General features: G+C 45.4%; 1 protein-coding gene across 5 annotated transcripts in view; it reads right to left on the reverse strand.

Annotated features, from left to right (window-relative positions):
• Armc9 (armadillo repeat containing 9) overlaps window positions 1-19,889 on the reverse strand; it is a 127,051-nt gene that overhangs the window by 68,505 nt on the left and 38,657 nt on the right. For all 5 annotated transcript variants that reach the window (XM_055616768.1, XM_055616767.1, XM_055616766.1 and 2 more), the window contains exons 12-18: window positions 19,653-19,745; window positions 12,592-12,682; window positions 10,906-11,029; window positions 8,840-8,979; window positions 7,270-7,346; window positions 4,647-4,721; window positions 631-721 (exon numbers count right to left, since the gene is read on the reverse strand). In XM_055616768.1, the coding sequence (XP_055472743.1) occupies window positions 631-721; window positions 4,647-4,721; window positions 7,270-7,346; window positions 8,840-8,979; window positions 10,906-11,029; window positions 12,592-12,682; window positions 19,653-19,745 (691 nt within the window). The remainder of the gene's footprint in view (window positions 1-630; window positions 722-4,646; window positions 4,722-7,269; window positions 7,347-8,839; window positions 8,980-10,905; window positions 11,030-12,591; window positions 12,683-19,652; window positions 19,746-19,889) is intronic.

Below are 19,889 nucleotides of genomic sequence, written 5' to 3' on the forward strand. Positions count from 1 at the left end.
CCCCATGCCTGGCTTTTTTTTTTTACAAGGTGCCATGATCAAACTCAGGTCCTTATACTTACAAGGCAAGCACTTTAGTGATAAGAGCTATCTCCATCACTCTGTCACCCCGTTGTGGTCTGGTGTGTGGGTGTGTATGGTGTATATGCATGTGTGCATGTGTATGTATGTGGTAGGTTTGCCCTGTGTGTGTGGTGTGTATGCAGTCGTGTATATGTGTGGCATGTCTGTGTGTATAGGTGTGTGTGGTGTATGTTATTTCTGCATATAGGTATGTGTGTGTGGTTTGTGTTTGTGCTACTAGATTTGGACCCAGGGCTTTGTGCAGACCAGGCAAATGCTATGTTATTGAACTTTCACGTGTTGAACTTGGCTCCCCTGCTTTCTTTCCTGCTTATTTTTTGTTCTGTTTTTGCTATGTAGTGTAGGCTGGTCTTAAACAGTTTAGTGGCCCTGAACTCATGACGAGCCTCCTGCTTCAGCCCCTCTAGCGTTGGGATTGCAGGTCTGCAGTCATATCTGACTCAGAAGCTCCTGAATGACTTCCAAGGTATCACAAACTTCTGTGAGAAAGCCCGTATATCTTTCTGACATATGTGACAGAGTCAGAAGATTTTGCATGCTACTGACCAGAATTTAGCTGCTTGATGATAAACTCTATCTGGCGGATCATTTCGGCGCTGCCTTCTTTGATGAAGCATCGCAGGATATCCTCCATTCCCTAGGTGCAGTGAAGAGACAGCAAACATTCTGGTGTTAAGATGTGAAGGACTTCTTTTCAGTGGGGTAGAGTCATCTAATCCAGAAAGTTTTTTTTTTCTTATTTTGAAAAAAAGTTATTTAAAATAAAAATCATCAGCTTGTTAGTAAACATTCACTTTAAAATTCACAGTGAAATTGTTTTCTTCTTGGTTGAGTATCTCAATTTAATTATAACATCATAATACACTTAGAAAAAAACCAAAGAGATCATGAACTTGCATTGGATGCCTATATCCCAGTCCTTGGGGTACACAATGCCTGTATTCCAGCCCTCAGGGTGCATGGACACCACTGCCTTTAGTTCGAGAAACACAGCTTGGGGAGATGACTTCTTTCCCATGTTCCCCTACGTTTATGCCTTCTGAATTTTAGGGTCATTTATGATCTCTGAAAAGCTGAACCACATGTTTTGAACAAATAGAAGCTTTCTTCAAACAATTCTAATTCCTATCTTATCAAAAGAATGATGGAAGGCCCAGGGAGATGGCCTAGGAGGTAAAGCCACTGGCACCACCAGCCTGGTGACCCGAGTATGACCCCTGGAGCCCAGATGGGGCAGTACTCATCTGTATCCCAGAATTCCTACATGAGACAAAAGGTAGAAACACCAGATGTTAGGCCTGTGTGCAACTGTCTGTAAGACCTGTGCACTTCATTTCTGCAAATTATACCTAATAGATGGTTTCTAGTCCAGTGCATGGCGCAACGGGGGTGCTGAGTGAGTGGGGAAATGACACCTGCTGGGTCCGGGAGGGGACTTGTGGTGCAGGTAAGAGAGCACAGCCAATGCTCTGGAGTAGATGAGGTGCCCCCAAGGCATAGTAAGAAGCTCCTGAGGGCTGGGCCAGAACCTTAGAGAATAACAGCATTCCACAGGAGGCAGGGACAGAAGCCGAGGGAGAGTAGAGCATTAAGGAAGAGTCTGGAAGATGCCAAAGACTGACAGTGTCTGGGAGGCAAGGACAGAATGTTTCAAAGAGGACTGAGACATTGTGGCAACGCTTGTGGGGCCAGACAGATATCTGGGCTCCTCCTGTAGTCACAACCACAGTATGCCTTAGTCCTTGGCTGCCAGAAGGCGCTCCACTTTCTCTCTGTGCCTCACACAGTGTCCTCCCCCACTTCCACCCCACAAGGATGAGTTGGGGATTATTATTAGGAGACAGTTATGTGCTAGGTCACAACATGCCAGTAACCACATTGGCCACTGAGCAGCTCAGGAACAGCCAGAGACAAAGGACTCCACCCCTTTTTTCCCATAGGCGGCTTCTCAGAGGGTTATCTGCCTGTATCTTTATAGATCATTTGAGCCGAACTGATGCTCGTTCTTACGTGTCCAGCTTAGTTAGCACATGGAAAGCAAACAGCTCTGCCCCTCGGTAGTTAGGGGGACTGTTTGGACACCTCACAGCAAACACTCCAGTAAAAAAGCTCACATATTTTTTAAAAAAAAACCACATATAATAGGTAATATTTAATCTAAATTACAGAAATGAAAAGGCATAAAAAAAAATAACAGTATTCTGCTGGGCGTGGTGGCAGATGCCTATAATCCTGGTATTCAGGAGGCCAAGGCAAGAGGACCAAGGGCTCCAGCTTTCCCTGGGCTAAAGTGAGTCCCTGACTCCAAAAATAAACAACAAAACCTAGTATTTCATAGTGAAAGCAATAACAGATACATGGGGCCTGGATCTAAGCAAAACTCTTTTATGTTTCACAGTTTCACATCCCTGCTACATGCAGCCTCAAGATAATTTACATAGTCTATCTATATTGCATAGTATACAATGTTTCTCTGTGTCTGTCTCCCAATCTGTTGCTGTTTTTGAGATACTCCCACTATATAGACCACACTGGCCTCAAGCTCATGATCCTCCTGTTTCTGTGTGCTGAATGTTGCAACCATGCACTACCCTATCTGGCTACACAACATTTTTAACAATTTTGTCATTGAAACAGTTTCATGGTGTAAATTTTTTACCTGTGGTTTCATGTCTGTGCTCAAAACTTTCTGATTTTGGAGTATTTTAGATTCTGTACTTTTTAATTGATTGGAATTTGTTATTAAATATGCACATCAGTGATTCTCTTCTCATGCATAGATTTAAGGTGACACATATGCGTTACAGATCTATTTAACTGTAAATGTGTGTGGCACACGTGCCAGCCACGTGTGTGAAAGTGCCCTAAAAGGCTAGAGGATAGTGTTGGAGTTACATGTGGGTGTGAGGTGCCCAATGTATGTGATGGGAACTGAACTTGGACCCTCAAGAAGAACAGCAAATATTCTTTGTTTGTTTTCCAAGACAGGGTTTTTCCATATAACTACCCTGGCTGTCCTGGAACTCACTTTGTAGATTAGCTGGCCTCAAACTCACAGAGATCCGTTTGTCTCTGCCTCCCATGTGCTGGGATTAAAGGCCTGCACCATCACGCCTGGCAAAGCAAGTATTCTTAACTGCTGAGCCATTTCTCTGGGCCCTGTAGTCTGGATTTTTTGTGTTAGGTATGTTTGGCTTGTCCTGACTGAGGAGACAGTATTACTGAGAGGGAAAACAATCTTATATGGCCTGATTTCTCATTGGACTAAAGATTGCGTCACTGCTGGGATGTGGCTTAGTGGCAGGGTGCTTTCTTAGCCAATGGAACCACATCAGTTTCATCCCTGGAAATGCAGGGAATGGGAGAGAGAGGGAGGAGGGGGAAACAGAGGTCTTACTTTCTGGTGTGACTCGAAGCAGAGGTGCGGAAAGCTCTGGAAGTAAACACAGGATGGGGGCCCCTGGCTGTATGACTCCAAGCAGAGAGGCTTACTTCAAAGTCATCAAGAAAATGGACACAACTGCAGGCAGTCCTTCAGGGGCCTGAGAGGGTTAAGTGGGAAAAAGCACCTGCCCTAGTACCAGCAAGAGCAGTGAGCATCCATAGGTGCACCTACTGTGTGTGCGCGTACACACGCGTGTGCACAGTGTGTATGAGAAGTCAGAGCATAACTCGCAGGAATTAGTTCTCTCTACCATTCCGGGCTCTGGAATAGAACTCTGGTTGTCAGGCTCAGTGGCAGGTGCCTTTATCCATTGGGGTGTCTTGCCACCCCACTAGTTTGTTTTAATGTTGAAGGCAATTTAGTGCCATTGGTGGGTGTGTTAACACAGACAATTCTTAAATAAATCATATCTTGTTTAACTGTTGATGTGATTTTAGATAAACAACTAGAAGGTTTAGTAATTCTCTTAAAAAAACAAAACAAAACCAATGGGCGGAATGTTCTTGCGGTCGCCTGTGTTCTGAGTATGGAAACACATTTAATCCCTTCCCCACAGAATTGAATATGTACACAGCTACTCTGGTTTCACATGTCATCTGGAAGAAGGTCAAAGCTTTCGTGGTTTTGCTGGCTCACTTTAGAAACAACTGTCCTCTCAAAATAAGACTTATCGCCCAGCTACTGTTGCTGCGCCTCAAATATAAGCACAAAGGTAAACAAAGTAAAACTCTACCAACCAGTAATTGAGGTGCAAGGCAGCTTTATAAACTGCCCAGAAACATGTCCAATGCTACAAAAATAAGCCTGCTAGAATTTCCCCAACACTGCCTCTTTACCATTTACAACTTAGGGTTCTCCTGAGATTCTGAAAAAAGCACCAGTTCTCCCTTGAGAAAAACCACAAATACATCTTTTACAGTTTCAGAGAGTCTGTAAGCTATATGAAGGCCCTGGAGGAAGTGGAAGCAGTACTCTCCCCACAGCTCTGATTCATGGGGCTGGGAGGGGCCTTTGAACTGCTCAGGGCTCAGACTGGCAGCAATCTCCCTGCCTCAGCCTCCCAGGGACTGAGATTCTGTGTGGGGACCTCTCTGTCCAGCTCAGCACACCCCCTTACCATGGCTCTGGCCTCCTCACGAATGGCCGGGATGGAAAGGATGCTGTACAGGGCTCCGTTCACATACGGCTGTATCTTTAAGGGTAGAAAAAAAGACCACAGTCATTTGCAAGTTTTCAAATACTATACCACTCAATTATCAGAAGCCAGACTTAAGAACAGACTTAAGGAAGAGCTGGTATCCCTGCCTCCCGTACCCAGAATGCATGTTTCACATGAGACACCTCCATTTGTTTGTGACGGCTGCAACTGAGTCTACACTCAAATCCATCACTCCACCTTCTTCCTGCTGTGTGCCACTACTTAAACTGATGTGATTTCAAGCATCCCAGCCACTCAGATTAGAAACGCAGGGAGTCATTGTGGATTCTGCTATTTACTCCCAGTTTGCTCTCTGAACATTATTGCTAAGAGCCCTTGTTTTCCCACTATCCTTGCTCAGATGTCACTGTCATAACAGAGGATACATTGTCTCTAAAGTAGACCCACTTCTAAAGCTTGCCCTGTGATCCAATTACCATATAGTTGAGCTTTCTTGTCTGTTCAATTTGATAAGAGCCTCTTTTTCCACATACCAAAAATATTAATGTGCAGACAAATAATGTGCTTCTTGCTCCTGATGGCTCTGGTTCTCATTTTTCAAGACCAGCGCTACCTAACACAGGATGCATCTGTGCAACCTTTTATTACTGCAGCCCACTATTCCAGCTTCTGAAATACACATATGCATTTGCATGCTTGCTTTGTTTCTTCCTTTCTTTTCTTTTCTTTTCTTTCTTTCTTTCTTTCTTTCTTTCTTTCTTTCTTTCTTTCTTTCTTTCTTTCTTTCTTCTTTCTTTCTTTTTTTTTTTGAGACAGGCTTGCTTCACTGTTATAATAGTGTTGATGATGACCTTGAACTTCTATCCCTCCTAACTCCACCTCCCAAGTCCTAGGTCACAGGCATGAGACTTCAGGCCTGGTTTATGTGGCACTGGATTAAAAGGCAGGGCTCTATGCATGTTACATGAGGACTCCATTGTTATTAAGTAAATACACTGACAACAGCCGATCACATGAACTGGCTCATTTGGTCTAATCCATTTGCATTCAATTAAGTCACAGGAATAATGTGATTCCCACAGCTCACCTGCCTGAGTCTCAGCAATCAAGCCAGGACTGAGGTAGCGAAAAAACCCAGCCTAACTGAAACTGCCAGTGTCAGTCAGTAGATGCAGCTCTGAGAATGTAGCTGCATGTGAGATGAACTGGACCAGTGCTGCCTGCTTGAAATGGGAACAGATGCATGGCAACCTAGTGCTCCTCTTGACCTAAGGTTCCTGCCAATCATGCCTGCTGAAGGATGCCCTGTGGCTGATCTGTCAAAACAGGTCTCATGTGGTTCAACTGCAGATGCAAAGGGATGCCATTATCCCAACACTCTGGAGGCTGAGACAAGAAAATCGAAAGTTTGAGGCCAGCCTGGGAAGGTCAAGCTACACAGAGGGCTCTGGCCAGGCTGTGCTACTGAGAGATGCCAGTATGTCTTTCTGTAAAGACATTTGTAAAAAGCAAGTGAAAGATGAATACCTGTACCTATTAGTTTTTGTTAATTTGTTTCCTATTTTAAAATGCCTAGAAAACACCACCAGCTGTGGTGGTAATAGGGTCATTTTGGACAGCAACCCGAGCCCTGCATATGCTGTGAGCTGGCAGCCATGAGCCACATACTCCACGGAAGCTCAGTGCAAGGTTCCATGGACAAGTGTAGAGCTGTCACAGAGGACAACTGTGGCCATGGAGCCCTAAGCTATCAAAGGCCTGCCCACAAGGAATAAGACATGTACCAGGGCATGGTGCAAGCCAGGGAGCACTGCAGTAGTGAGTCTTAGAACAGGAGGCCCAGGAAGCAGAAAGGTCCCCAAATACCAGGGGACTGCCATCAACCGAATAGCTCTATACAAATTAAGTTCACACAAACATGGCACCAGAACTACTGTAAAGGCACATGTGTCCAGAGACAGACATTAAACAATAGAGGAGACAGGAGTAAGAATCCAGCCAGGACAGATGATAACAGTAAGTGAGACTGGGAAAGAAACCTGGCTAGATCAGTGGGGATAGGGAACCACAAGTGAGGCATGAAATGTTGGAAACTATACAATTGCTTACAAAAATGGCCAGAGGAGGGAGGAGTTGGAAAGATGGCTTAGTGGGTAAGATGTTGCTATGCAGACAGAATGCCCTGAACGCAGATCATAGTACCAATGTAGAAGCTGGGCAGTTACCTATAATCCCAGCACTGGGGAGGCAGGGACTGGGGATCCTTCTGCAGGACTAGCAGAACAGGAGAGCTCTAGGCTCCCTGCTCCCACAGATCTGGCCTTAATAAACAAAGTGGGGAGCATCAAGGAAGACATCTGACATCAAAATCAGGCCTTCATGGACACCCACACACACCTGTACTCACACACATAAACTCATGCATGTGTGCAAGCATGTACGCAGAGGACCCTCAAATCCAGGAAGGAGCACATGTTAAATACAGCAGCTGCCCAAAGCCAGCCCCTTGCCTGTGAGGTCACAAGCACCAAGATCACCATTACAGTCCCCCAGTCCACCCAGGGGCCAGCAGCCTGGATACCTCATGGTTTTCATGGCCAAGGAGATCCGAAAGAACTTTTAGCACGACTCCTGCCACCTTCGCACACATGTTCTTTCCTGTGGAAACAGGTAACACACATATAACAGTGAGCACAAACCATGTTGAGTGGCGTGGCTTTGAGCTAGTCACTTAGGCACTCTGAACCTCAGTTCTCTTTAAAGCAGATCGTGTCGGTGATGGTGTAATATATTTACAAATGGCATACACAATAGATCTGGTATGAAGAGATTTATTGTATGGAGGTGAGGATAGAGAAAGAGAGAAAGAAAGGGGAGAGAGACAGAGAGAGAGAGAGAGATGGGGAGGGGTGGCGCCACAGACACAGGGAAGGGAGAGAAACTGAAGCAGACAGGCATGGTGACTGGTAGGTCCTTTATATCTGGGGCGTCTCGCACACACAACTGGTGGTGTGGGTGATGACATCAGGTTGCTAGGCAACCTAGAGACAGGCTTATGAACTAACAGGTGGGGTTGGTGGTGTGTACTATTAATCCAGGGAGGCAGAGGCAGGAGGGTCTCTGTGAGCTCCAGGCCAGCCTGGTCTACATAGGGAGCTCTAGAACAGCCAGGGCTACATAGAAAGACCCACTCTCAAATAAACAAACAAACAAAAATAGATTATTAGCATCTGCTCCAAATGGAGGTGCACAATTAAATAAGCCCAAGAACTCAGAAGCTGGTGGTAGCCATGACGACAGTCAGAGTATTATGTGCTATGTGGGCATTCTTTATCACCAAGCACATCACCAAACGGCAAGCAAGCTAAAAGTCAGGAAAGGTGAGCTGGGGTTTTCACGAAGACTATTCCGGGGGCAGGAAAACGAGCGGCAGCTGCTTACTCAGTGAACAGCACACATGTGGCTCCGAGCACGAAGCCCTGTAGGTGAAGAACAGCTGGCAGGCAGCTGAGCCAGCAGGCTTCTCGCTTCTCGTCTCCCTTTCTCACAGACCCTAGGGCATAGAGGCAGTCCAGCTGGACGTGCAGCTTCTAAGACACCTCACATGGCAGGTGAGCTTTGTGCCTGCCAGTCAAACATTCTACCAACTGAGGAACATTCCCAATAGGTGAGAAGCAGCTTGCCGTTCCCATGTAAGCCTTCATCTCCAGGAGATGGAAAATAATGAGCAGGGAGCATGATTTAATGTCACTGCTCCTGCCATCAGCGTAACCCCAGAGAATACTGGGAACACACTTCTTTGTCTTCAGTGGCAGGGATCATAACTCTTAACTTCCTATGCTTGAAAAATACAACAAAGATGAAAGAACATGTGAATGGATTACTCTCCTCCTCAGAGGGCGCTGTGTACATTTAAAACTGCATATATATTCTTTCCAAGATTAATGTGGTATCTGACTATCTTCATACCTAGCTGGAAATGCTTTACTCACCCCTGTCTTAAATTTTCCATGAGGGAGACAGAAAGCAAGTCCTACTGGGCTCACTGGAAATGCAGGTTTGTGGGCAGCCCCTGCCCATCCATCCTCCATAGAAGGACACGTGTGTGCGGGTGTGTGCATATGTGGAGGACTGGGGGGCTGCTAGGATACCTGCACTGCGGAGACAGAGGTTCATGAGCAAAGCCACAGAGTACTCCAGTGTGTAGTCAGACAGGCAGTCGGGGTCCTTCAGAAGGTCAATCAGCCAGAAGATGAGGCCATCGCGAATCATGGCCGTCTGCAATGGGCGCCTAAGAGGAAACAGCCTTATCAGATCAATTAACTAGCAAGGGACTCTCCATGGAAGAGTGTTCCTCAGTGCAAATGGGGATCGAATACAGCTATGAACAGACTGTGGGGAACATCTATCATTAAGCCCAGTCAATTGGGACAATAAAAATTCTTTACCTTTTAAGGACATAATAGTTTAAAGAAAGATCAGTATCTAAAATTAGCAGACTGCTACTTCAAATCCATAAATGTTATCAATAGCTTTGGCTTATTTGACCCAGGCAACAGGCCACAGAAATAGTACTTTGAAAAAACAAGATCAGTTGTGGGGCTCCTCTTACATGGAATCATGCACAAGACAGGCAGAGTTACAGAGGAATACGGGGAGCTGCCCAGGGCTGGGGATGGAATGAAGAGTGACAATTAGTGTGAGCTTTCTTCTGTAGTGACAGAAATGCTCTCAAATTAGGACTGGAGAAGTGGCTCATGCAGCCGAGCCTGATGACCTGAGTTTGACCTCTGCAACCCACATGGTGGAAGGACAGAACTGATCCCTACAAATCGTTCTCTGACCTCCACAACACAAACATCAATAAACAAATGGGAAATATGTTCTACAGTTAGGCTGTGATGGCTGCAGACCTCTGCAAATCTGTGAAAACCAGGCTTGTCCATTTATGGTGGTGACTTGAGGCTGAAGAAATGGCTCAGCAGTTAAAGGTACTTGTTGCATTTGCAGAAGATCTAGGTTCAGTTCTCGGCGCCTACATCATGGCTCAGAACCATACATAACCCCTGTCATAGGGGATCAGGTGTCCTCCTCTGACCTCTAACGTATGGCACCAGGCACACACATGTTGCATGTACATACAAGCACAACACTCATATGCATAAAATAAAATGATTTTATTTTGGAAATAAGGTCCTACTCTGTAGCTAGCACTGGCTGGCAGGGACTCTCTATGTAGACCATGCTGGCCTCAAACTCACAGAGATCTGCTTGCCTCTGCCTCCCCCGCCCAGAGATTAAAGGCAGGTACTACCATACCTAACTAAGAAGATACTAGATCTGGTTCAAAAGCATATGAAGGGCTGGAGAGAGGGCTCAGTGGCTGAGCACATCTGCTGCTCTTCCAGAGGACCTGGGTTTGGGTTCCAGCAACTACACGGTAGCTCACAGTCATCTATAATTCCAGTTCCAGGGATGCAACACCCTCTTTAACCTCCGAGGGCACCAGGCATACACAAGGTACTCACACATATATACAGGCAAAACACTCATATAACATGAGTCTGAAAATAAATGTCTAAGAAAAAAAAACCCATGACTTTTAAGTTCTAATGTAGCAGCAGCACGAGGCATGCAGAGGCAGGCAGATCTCTGTGAGTTCAAGGCCAGCTTGGTTTACAGAGCGAGCTCTAGGACAGCAAGGGCTACACAGAGAAATCCTGCCTCGAAAAAAAGAAAAGAAAAAAGAGAAAGTTCTACTGTAGCATTTCTGAGTCATGCCAGGTCTAGACCAAGATTCTAGGTAGTTTTCTGGGACGTGCACCAGGAGCTCCTTGTCACACTGTATGTAAGGGAAATTACTTTACTCTGTGTGCTCACCCCTAAGCCAAGCGTCTGGCTGGCACCAATGACTGGCTAGGGGAAGGCAGTGGTACACTCACTGTAATGTCTTCCTCTGTCCCCAGCAGCCTTGAACAGCAGAGCTTAGATTAGACAGAAGTTTCCAGCTCTAGCTTGGAAAGTCATCTAACCTCTCCCCTAAGTGTCAGCAGAAAGACATCACCTGCATCCTAAGATGTATTGAGAATTAAATAAAGTGGTGGTTCAACAGCAATGACTATGATGACGACAACAACAACAACATACAAACACAACAACACTCACACACACCAGCCTGAGCTCATAGGCAGAGACTGACCAATGGCATGGGCCTCACCTGAGGCTGAATTTCTGCAAGGCCCCGAGGACATTCTCACGAGTGATGACATCCTTGTCTTCCTCCTTCAGCCTTCCCTCCAGCATCCGCAGCACCTTTGTGTTTTGGGCAAGGTAGAGGCGACCTAATAATATGCCAGAGGTGAAAATGGGAAAGATGTAAAGAATTAACCTGTTGTGCACGAAGGCTGCTTTCTAACAAAGATCTGCATAAGATACAATACAAAGTTCTAGAAGAAATTATTGAAGTGTATTTTTCTGAGCCAGGTGGGATGGTACTCTAATCTCAGTACTAGGGAGCCATGGCAGGATTGCAAGTTCACGGCCAGGCTAGTACATACATAGGGGGACCCTGTCTCAGAACAGTTTATTTCATCAGTGACCTAGCCAATAAGAAGCCTTTCTTCCTGTAAGCGGAACATAAGCCAGTGTCAGAGTCTGTGACATCCTAAACCTGAAGGACCTACAAGGAGAGAAGAGGAATGGAGCCATCCTGTGAGCCCCTTGGCCTTCAAAGGACAGGCAGGCAAGAACTGCTTCTACCTCCTCCTCCCTCGTTTCTTTCGGACGTCTCAGGGCCCCATGGGGGTGCAGCCCTCTCTGGGACACCTTAGTAAGTATGAGGTCACCACTAACCTTTTGTAGATTTCAGCATTGACAGATATTATTTTTAAACAGGATTATGACATGAATTGTTCTCAGTGCATACGCTGACTTATAAATGTTTGTCAACTGAACAAAATAATAAACTTGCTATTCATAACCTTAAAATTCTTTTTATTTAAATTAAAAATACCTCAAATGGGGCGGGGTGTGATGGTGCATACTACCAGCACTAGGAAGGCAGAAGAGGGCAGATCTCTGTGAGTTCGAGGCCAGCCTGGCCTACAGAGCGAGTTCTAGGACAGCCAGGGCTACACAGAGAAACCCTGTCTCAAAAAATAAAACCAAAACCCAAACAAATAAGAATGCAAGCAAGGCTGTGTATGAGATGTACGTTTGTGAATGTGGGCATATGGGTGCTGTGGGATACGCCTGGAAGTCACAGAACAGTCTTTGGATGTCAGTTCTTTCCTCCACCTTATTCTGAAGCAGTGTCTCTCTTGTTGCCCTGCCATGGTACTGTCCCACAAACAATTCTGTCTCAGCCTCCCATCTCACTCTAGAAACGCTGGGATCCATTTGTTAGTTGGTTGTAGGGATCAAATTCAGGTCATTAGGTATACACAAGAGCTTTTACTAGATAAGCCATTCAATCTTCCCCGATAATGGCCTTTTGTAAGACTGACTTTTAATTCAGTTACAACGTGTTATTATTTTTGAAATTTTCAGATCCTTTAAAGTCCATAAGAAATGGTGCAGTGCTTGCTAGAAAATGCTTTACTTGCTTCACCAAACTTATTTTGCAAGTAGGAATTACAGAAAAAGTGTTACCTAATATGCAGTTAAAAACAATTTAAATAAGAGTTATAAGATTTTATGTATTATAAAATAAACTCTAAAGGCAAGAAAATTTGCTCTGAGGGGAACTCAGGCATAAGAACCAATTTTCATAAGATATAGTAGAAGAACAGAGATAAAATGAAGAGACTTAGGCTACTTTCAGCAACACTGGAAAACACTCATTTTACAGGGACATCAGGCTACTTTGCCAGGCTGCTCTGCTTAGAGGAAAACGTGTTCTCACCTTCGGCCAGGGACGCCATGGCATTGATGAGCCTGGCCATGTACTGACGCACAGCATCGCTCTTGGAGTGCAGCAGCTGCAGCACGCTCCGCTGAGGGAACAATCAGGGAGGTTAGGAGGCAGGGAAGACAGAAACCTCCCCTCTGCCTGGTTTGACTACAGGGAAACAGGTTACAGTGGCTACAGTCACACACTTCACCTGCAACTCTTGCTTTCCAAACAGAACCTGATGACACTTGGCAAAGGGAAGCCGTCCCGACTTCTAGATTGAGTGGATTAAGTACTCTAAGCCTCTAGAACAGCAGGGCACATGTGGCTGCTGCTGCTGCTGGCTTTCCAGGTGAGGAAACACACATTTAAGTGAGCCCTCTCCAAACATGACAGGACCACAGTAAATGGATTTCTTCTTAAAGACACTATTTCTGAAGAGTTGACTGAACGCCATGAGAAATGTCAACAGCACAGCTCTAGAAAGATGATGCAGACTCTGAGGTCAGTCACAAGGCAGTACTGGGCAAGGACAAATCCCCCGACTTCTACCACTTATTCTTCAAAAGACTAGAAGGCTAGGGACAAAGCAGGGATGATACAGACAGACAAACAGAAGACAGGAATAAAGGTTAGACTGTACTGTGCTGCCTTCCGGCACAGGGACATAGAGGGAGGATTATCCTGAGAGGGTAAGACAGTGTCTCAGCATTGGGCATACCAGGTTCATACGAGCAGGGAGTTACCAAGATGCAGAGAGGAAGCCATAGTGACGGTGCGTGCCTGTCACCCAGCACCGACAGGCATAGGCAGGACAATCTCAAGTTTGAGGTCAGCCCAGACTATAGGGAGACACACTCAAAAACCAGTGGCTGTGAGGCTGGACAGCTGGCTCAGCAGTTAGAGCACTTGCTCCTCTTGCAGAAGACCTGGGTTGGGTTCTAACACCCACATGCCAGCTATCAACCATGAGCAACCTCAGTTCTAGGGGCTCTGATGCCCTCTTCTAACCTCCTCAGACACTGCATACACATGGTACATATACACACAGGCGGCAAACAATCTTACGCACACACATACACAAGTCTTAAAAAGCAGTGGCTGGAATGTAACTTACAGGTAGAGCATTCAGAACACTGTGTCAGAACAGAGGAGAACGGAGGGGAGGAAGAGGGAAAGAAAGAAGCTGGAAAGAGCATCAATCAGGAGAGAAGAACAAGGAAAAGCCGGCAGGAGTTTGGGGCACCAAGACTCTTGGTTGGTTGCTCTGTAGCAGATAGGGAGAGGTACCGCTGAGCCAGGACGAGTGAAAGGCTACATGCCATCCCTTAGATGCCAGCTGTTTTTGTGTCATCTTTATTTACACCCGTTTTCACTGCAGCATAACAGTATCAAGAACTTACATCTCACCAGGTACAGCCGGAAGAGTGTTCATGGTGAACATGCGGTTAACAGCTAACCAAGTCCAGAAGTGACATTTTCATAGCCCAGGGGCCTTTCCAGGACACCCCTCAAACAATTATCTCAAAGCTTCTAACAGACATTAACTCTTAACCTTGGTTTTGTGTTTTGTTTTCAAAGCAAGAGCTTAGAAAACCCTTCCCCGATTTGAACCATGTCATGTATCATGTTACCACAGGAAACAGCAGAGACACCTCCCTGATACTGAGTTCCTACCACATTTTTCTCCTGATTGATGAAAACATCGCTTGGGGAGGGGGGGCTCATGGGATTGGAACAGTGTCATATACATGATCATCCGACCTTGACATCAGTGGACAAGCAGCCACAATAGTATTTAACCTTAGATTTGCTTTCTCTTTTTGCTGTTTGTATAGGCACATATATGGGGGGGGGGGGGGGGCGCAAATGCATGCATGTGGAGCCCAGAGGTGTCTTCATCAATCACTCTCCAGATTATTTTTTGAGACAGGGTCTTTCACGGAGCCTGGGGTCACTGATTTGGGTGGACTGGCTGGCCAACAAGCCCCAGGGACCCTTTGTCTCTGCCTCCCCTACACTGGGATCAGTGTGGCAGCACCCAGGCAGTTTGCCAGCCTTCTTTTTAACACAGGTGGCGGGAGTCCATGCTGTGTTGCATTTTACCACTGAGCCATCTCCCCAGTCCAAACTTTGCTCCTTGTTTAAAAAAAAAAAATGTGACCAGCAAAAATAAAATATTTTCTTAGAGGAAACACTGGTGCCTGGTTATTCTGAGTCTCACAAAGTGTGTGTGGTTTAGTTTTAATTGTCAACTTGACACACTCTAAATCACCTGGGAAGATAGACTCAATGGGTGGCTGTCAAATCAGGTTGGCCTGTGTGAATGCCTGTGGGGATCATCTTAATTGATGTGGGGAGACCCATTTTAATTATGGGCAGGCCCTGTTCCTCACAGGTCCCTGAGCTGTGTGAGCGTGAAGAAACAGCTGAGCACAGCATGCACCCATTTCCTCTGCATGACCATGGCTGCGACCAGCTGCTTCACATTGCTGCTGCCCTGACTTGTTGCCAAAGATGGACGTGTGAGCTAGAGCGAACTTTCTCCCCCGAGCTGGTTCTGTCACAGCATTTACCACAGCAAGAGAAATGAAACTAGGTTACAGCATTATACTTCAACTCTGAGCCTCTATTTGCTCACTTGCAAAAGAGAAGTTATGCTCATGTTACAAGGTGGTGTAAGTCTAGCCAAGATGTCTTATGAAGAGGCACATACTGAACGCTCTGCACATAGTAGTGTCTGGATGTCAGAATTCTTCCTTTCTCCTCCTCACTGGAGTTACAATGGCTTCTCCTGATTATACCTAAATCACTATTAATACTTGGCTTTATAGTAGCTAAGATAGCCGAGGCTACACACTTATTTCCTATGTGCAAACCTGGGCATGACTGTAAAATATTACCCATCTGTCCCCAATAAATTTAGTTACTTAATATTTACAAGACAGAACAGAGTTAGGACATTTCTGTTGAATGTGTATTTTTTTTCTCAAAGCTTTTGAGCTTTGTGAACTAAAGTTCTCAAAAGAGGCTATGTATCCAATAGCTGCAAGGCTGCTTGACTTCTGCTGGCTGCAGCTTCACACACACAAGACATCCTGTATACCACACTTTAAAAAGAACAAAACTCCCAATGTGGTCAGCCCAGACGCTTGTCTGCATTTGGACAAAGTTGACCTTGTGCTGATGAGTCCCACATCCTGCTTTTGCACCCTACAGTGTGGATCCACTGCGACCCTACAAAGTGTCCTCATAAGATCAGCTCCTAGGGACTAGAAATAGACCAGGTGACCAGGTGACTTAAAAGCCAAATGCAAAGCTAGCTGCCCACAGTCAAGGCTAAACTGGAGACTTAGATGCCAGAATCCCAGGAGCCCAGGAGTTTGAGACCTGGGGCAACATACCAAAACCCCATTTTAAAAAAAGTGATAGTTCAGGTAGGGTGCTCACAAGATCCTGCTGCTATGAGGATCTTTGTGCAATCAACGTTTGGGAAGAGGGGACATTTTCTTCAGCAAGACTAGGGTGGCTGTGTTCTTGCTGGTTACCCTAACTAAACTCATCGGTCCATAGAAAACAAAAGAGCCAAAATACAGGGCAGTTCACCTCGCCTTTTGTCCATGCACACTGCTGCAGGACAACAGGCACCCAGCTGGTCTTTCAGTCCTACCAGAGGCCTTGTTTCCTGTGACTGCCTCTTGACCTTGACCACCAACATCCCCAGAGGGGATGAGAAAGAGCACTAAGTGGGACTGGGAGTCTCTTCCTAGGCGGTGTCACCGAGCAAGGTTTCTGCTTGCCAAAGGACAAAAGCAGACTCTACGTTCAGTGTATACACACACACACACCACAGAAGCTACAAGAAAAAGGGGACACTATTAGCAGAGGACTCAGGATGGGTACAGTTACTTTACAGCAGTGCTATCAACACCAAAGATGGAAACAACCTAAAGCCCACTGACTGATGAACAGACAAAACAGTGGGCTAGCCATAGAGCAGGATGATAGGCACTCTCTTTTTTTTTTTTTTTTTTGCTGTAGTTTTTTTTTTTTAATTTTTATTATTTTATTAACTCTGTATCCTAGCTGTATCCCGCTCCCTCATCCCCTCCCAGTCCCACCAACCCTCCCTCATCTCCTCCCTGCCCCTTTCCAAGTCCACTGACTGGGGAGGACCTCCTCCCCTTTCATCTGACCCTGTTTTATCAGGTATCTTCAGGACTGGCTGCAAAGTCTGATATTCACTCTTAAAAAAAGAAATTCTGGCATATATCACAGCATGTGAGACTTAAGGACACTGCACTGAGATGAGACCGCCAGCAGAACATCAAACACCGCACACTTCCACTTACATGAGGCCCCGAGCTAGTTCAAGTTAAGGGGATAGAATGTAGACTAATCTGTTGGATGCCAAGGCTTGGGAATAAAAAGTTGGCTCTTTAATGGACAGAAATTCAGTTTTGCAAAGGATTATAACGGAGATGGATGATGGAGATAAGAGTACAACATTATCAATGCATTATTTTTATATACATTTTATTTGTGTGTGTGCCACATATGTGCAGGTACACTCAGAGGCCAGAGGTGGTCATCAGATCTGGAGTGGCAGACAACTGTCATCTGCCTCACATGGGTTAGGAAGCAAACTCAGGTCCTCTGGAAGAGCAGAAACATTCTCAGCTGCTGAGTCACTTACCCAGGATATTATAAATGTTTTTAATGCCACTAAAATATATACTTTAAAATGGATAAAATGGGGCTGGAGAGATGGCTCAGGGGTTAAGAGCACTGGCTGTTCTTCCAAAGGTCCTGAGTTCAATTCCCAGCAACCACATGGTGGCTCACAACCATCTAGAATGAGATCCGTGCCTCATTCTGCCCTTCACATGTACAGGCAGACAGAATCATGTATAAGTAATAAATAAATACATCTTTTAAAATAATATAAAATGGAGAAAATGGAGGCTGGAGAAAAGGCTCAGCAGTTAGAAGAAGCACTTGCTGCTCTTGCAGAGGACAAAGGTTCGGTCCCCAGCACCAGCCTTACCTTCAATTCCAGCACTCTCCTCTGGTGTCGATGGGCACCAGCCATGTATACAATGCAATTCCACACGCATAGATAAAGCATTCATACATGGAAAATAAAAATAAATATATTTAAAAATGGATTAGGCCAGGAAGTGATGGGATATGCCTTTAATCTTACACTTGGGAGGCAGAGGCAGGTGGGTCTCTGTGAGTTCGAGGCTAGCCTGGTCTACCAAGTGTATTCCAGTACAGCCAAGGCTATACAGCAAAACCCTATCTGGAAAAACAAACAAAAAATAAAACAACAAATAAAAAAGGGTTAGATAGCATGGTGGTGCACACCTTTAATCTCAGAACTCTGGAGACAGACGCAGGTGGGTCTCTGTTTGAGGCCAGCCTGATCTACATAATTTACAGGTCAGCCAGGGCTACAAAGACCCTGTCTGAAACACAACAACCTACCCCACTTCCAAAAAGGAATAAAATGGTAATTTTCATTTTCATATCATTAGTACTATACTGTAACTTTTAAAAATTGGAATAGTGGGCTGGAGAGATGGCTCAGAGGTTAAGAGCACTGGCTGTTCTTCGAAAGGTCCTGAGTTCATTTCCCAGTAACCACATGGTGGCTCATAACCATCTATAATGAGATCTGGTGCCCTCTTCTGGCCTGCAGGAACAAATACAGGCAAAATACTGTAAAAAAAAAAAATTAAACAGTTGGGGTGGTGGCTATTTTGCTTTTTTTTTTTTTTTTTTTTTTTTGAGACAAAATGGATATAGCCCTGACTATCTTGGACTCACTATGTAGACTTTTGCCTCCTGAGTCGTATGATTAATGATACACTTGGCTTGGTGGTTATTTCTTTATTAAAGGAAAGAGGTTGCAACCTAGAAACTTCTAATGTGCTGGAAGCTCTTGGTTGTGAGCCTAACATTTAATGACTAAGCCGTCTTTCCAGTCCAAGTTAACATTTTCTTTCTTTCTTTCTTTTTCTTTCTTTCTTTCTTTCTTTCTTTCTTTCTTTCTTTCTTTCTTTCTTATTTTCTTTCTTTCTTTTTTATTTTGTCTCATTTGTTTGTTTTTTGAGACAGGGTTTCTCTGTGTAGCCCTGGCTGTACTGGAACTCACTCTGACCAGGCTGGCCTCGAACTCGCAGAGATCTGCCTGCCTCTGCCTCCTGAGCACTTGGATTGAAGGCTTGCACCTTCAATCACCTATTGTAAAATCTTAATGAGACCTTCAGGTTGACCCTAAACTTTGAGGCCCACTAAGGGAGAAATAATTAGCCAGCCAGCTCAGTCTCCCTCTGAACAGGCCAGTCCACTTGGCAGTCATGGCGGCCCAGCATTGGCGTCACCAAGGAGCTGTCCCACCCTGCAGGTTCTCCGGTATCTTGAGAGAACTCTAGATCACTCCTTCTTAAAAGAAATGAACCAGGGCTGGGGATGAGCTCGGTTGGTAGAACGCTTGTCTAGTGAGCATGAGTTTGGTCCCCAGCACCATGTAAGCCAGGCATGAACACAAGCTTCTAATCCAGCTGGTTGCAGAGACAGGAAAACCAGAAATTCAAGGTCTTCTTCAGAAAATCTGAAGCCAGCCTGAAGTGTGTGAGACCCTAACACAAACACCACCACCAAAACAAAACAACTAAACAAATAATATAACGGACTTGAAGGAATTACATTCTTCATGGGTACAAAGACTGTAGCACTTTGACAAAAACCACTATCGCAACACACTGAGTGTGGATTCTGAAAATGTAGAACACTCCATGAGAGAGGAGGGAAGAGAGGAGGGGGAAGAGGGGAAAGGGAAAACTAATAGAAAAGAGCTGCAGAGAGGCCATCTGGCTTGTTTGGGAATCTTCCTCCAGGATGGAAGAGTAGGGCAAGAGGTAAACACAGACGGTAAGCAGCTGATTAGCAAAACTCTGTAATGTCAGCACACTGACAGTATCTACAGAAACCAAAGCCTTGCACAGTCTGCTGAGTCTGTTAAGGTCCTTCCCTAGCATGGAAGGCCCTGGCTGCCTCTTACCAACCTGGTTGTGGCTGTGACAATCCAGGAGGTCATTGCCGATGTAGGCTTGCAAGACTGTCTCCCTCTGCTCTCCAGGATGAGATGTAGTCAAGCGCTGCAAAGAAAACACAAAGTAACAAACTGCTAGGAGGAAGAGCCAGGCCCTGAAAGGTGAACAGTGGTCAGCCCCACAGGGCAGAAGGGGAGAGTGTGTGTGTGTGTGTGTGTGTGTGTGTGTGTGTGTGTGTGTGTGTGTGTG

Source organism: Psammomys obesus, unplaced genomic scaffold, assembly GCF_907164565.1.
Source record: "Psammomys obesus unplaced genomic scaffold, mPsaObe1.curated_primary_1811, whole genome shotgun sequence".
In the NCBI taxonomy this organism is placed as follows: domain Eukaryota; kingdom Metazoa; phylum Chordata; class Mammalia; order Rodentia; family Muridae; genus Psammomys; species Psammomys obesus.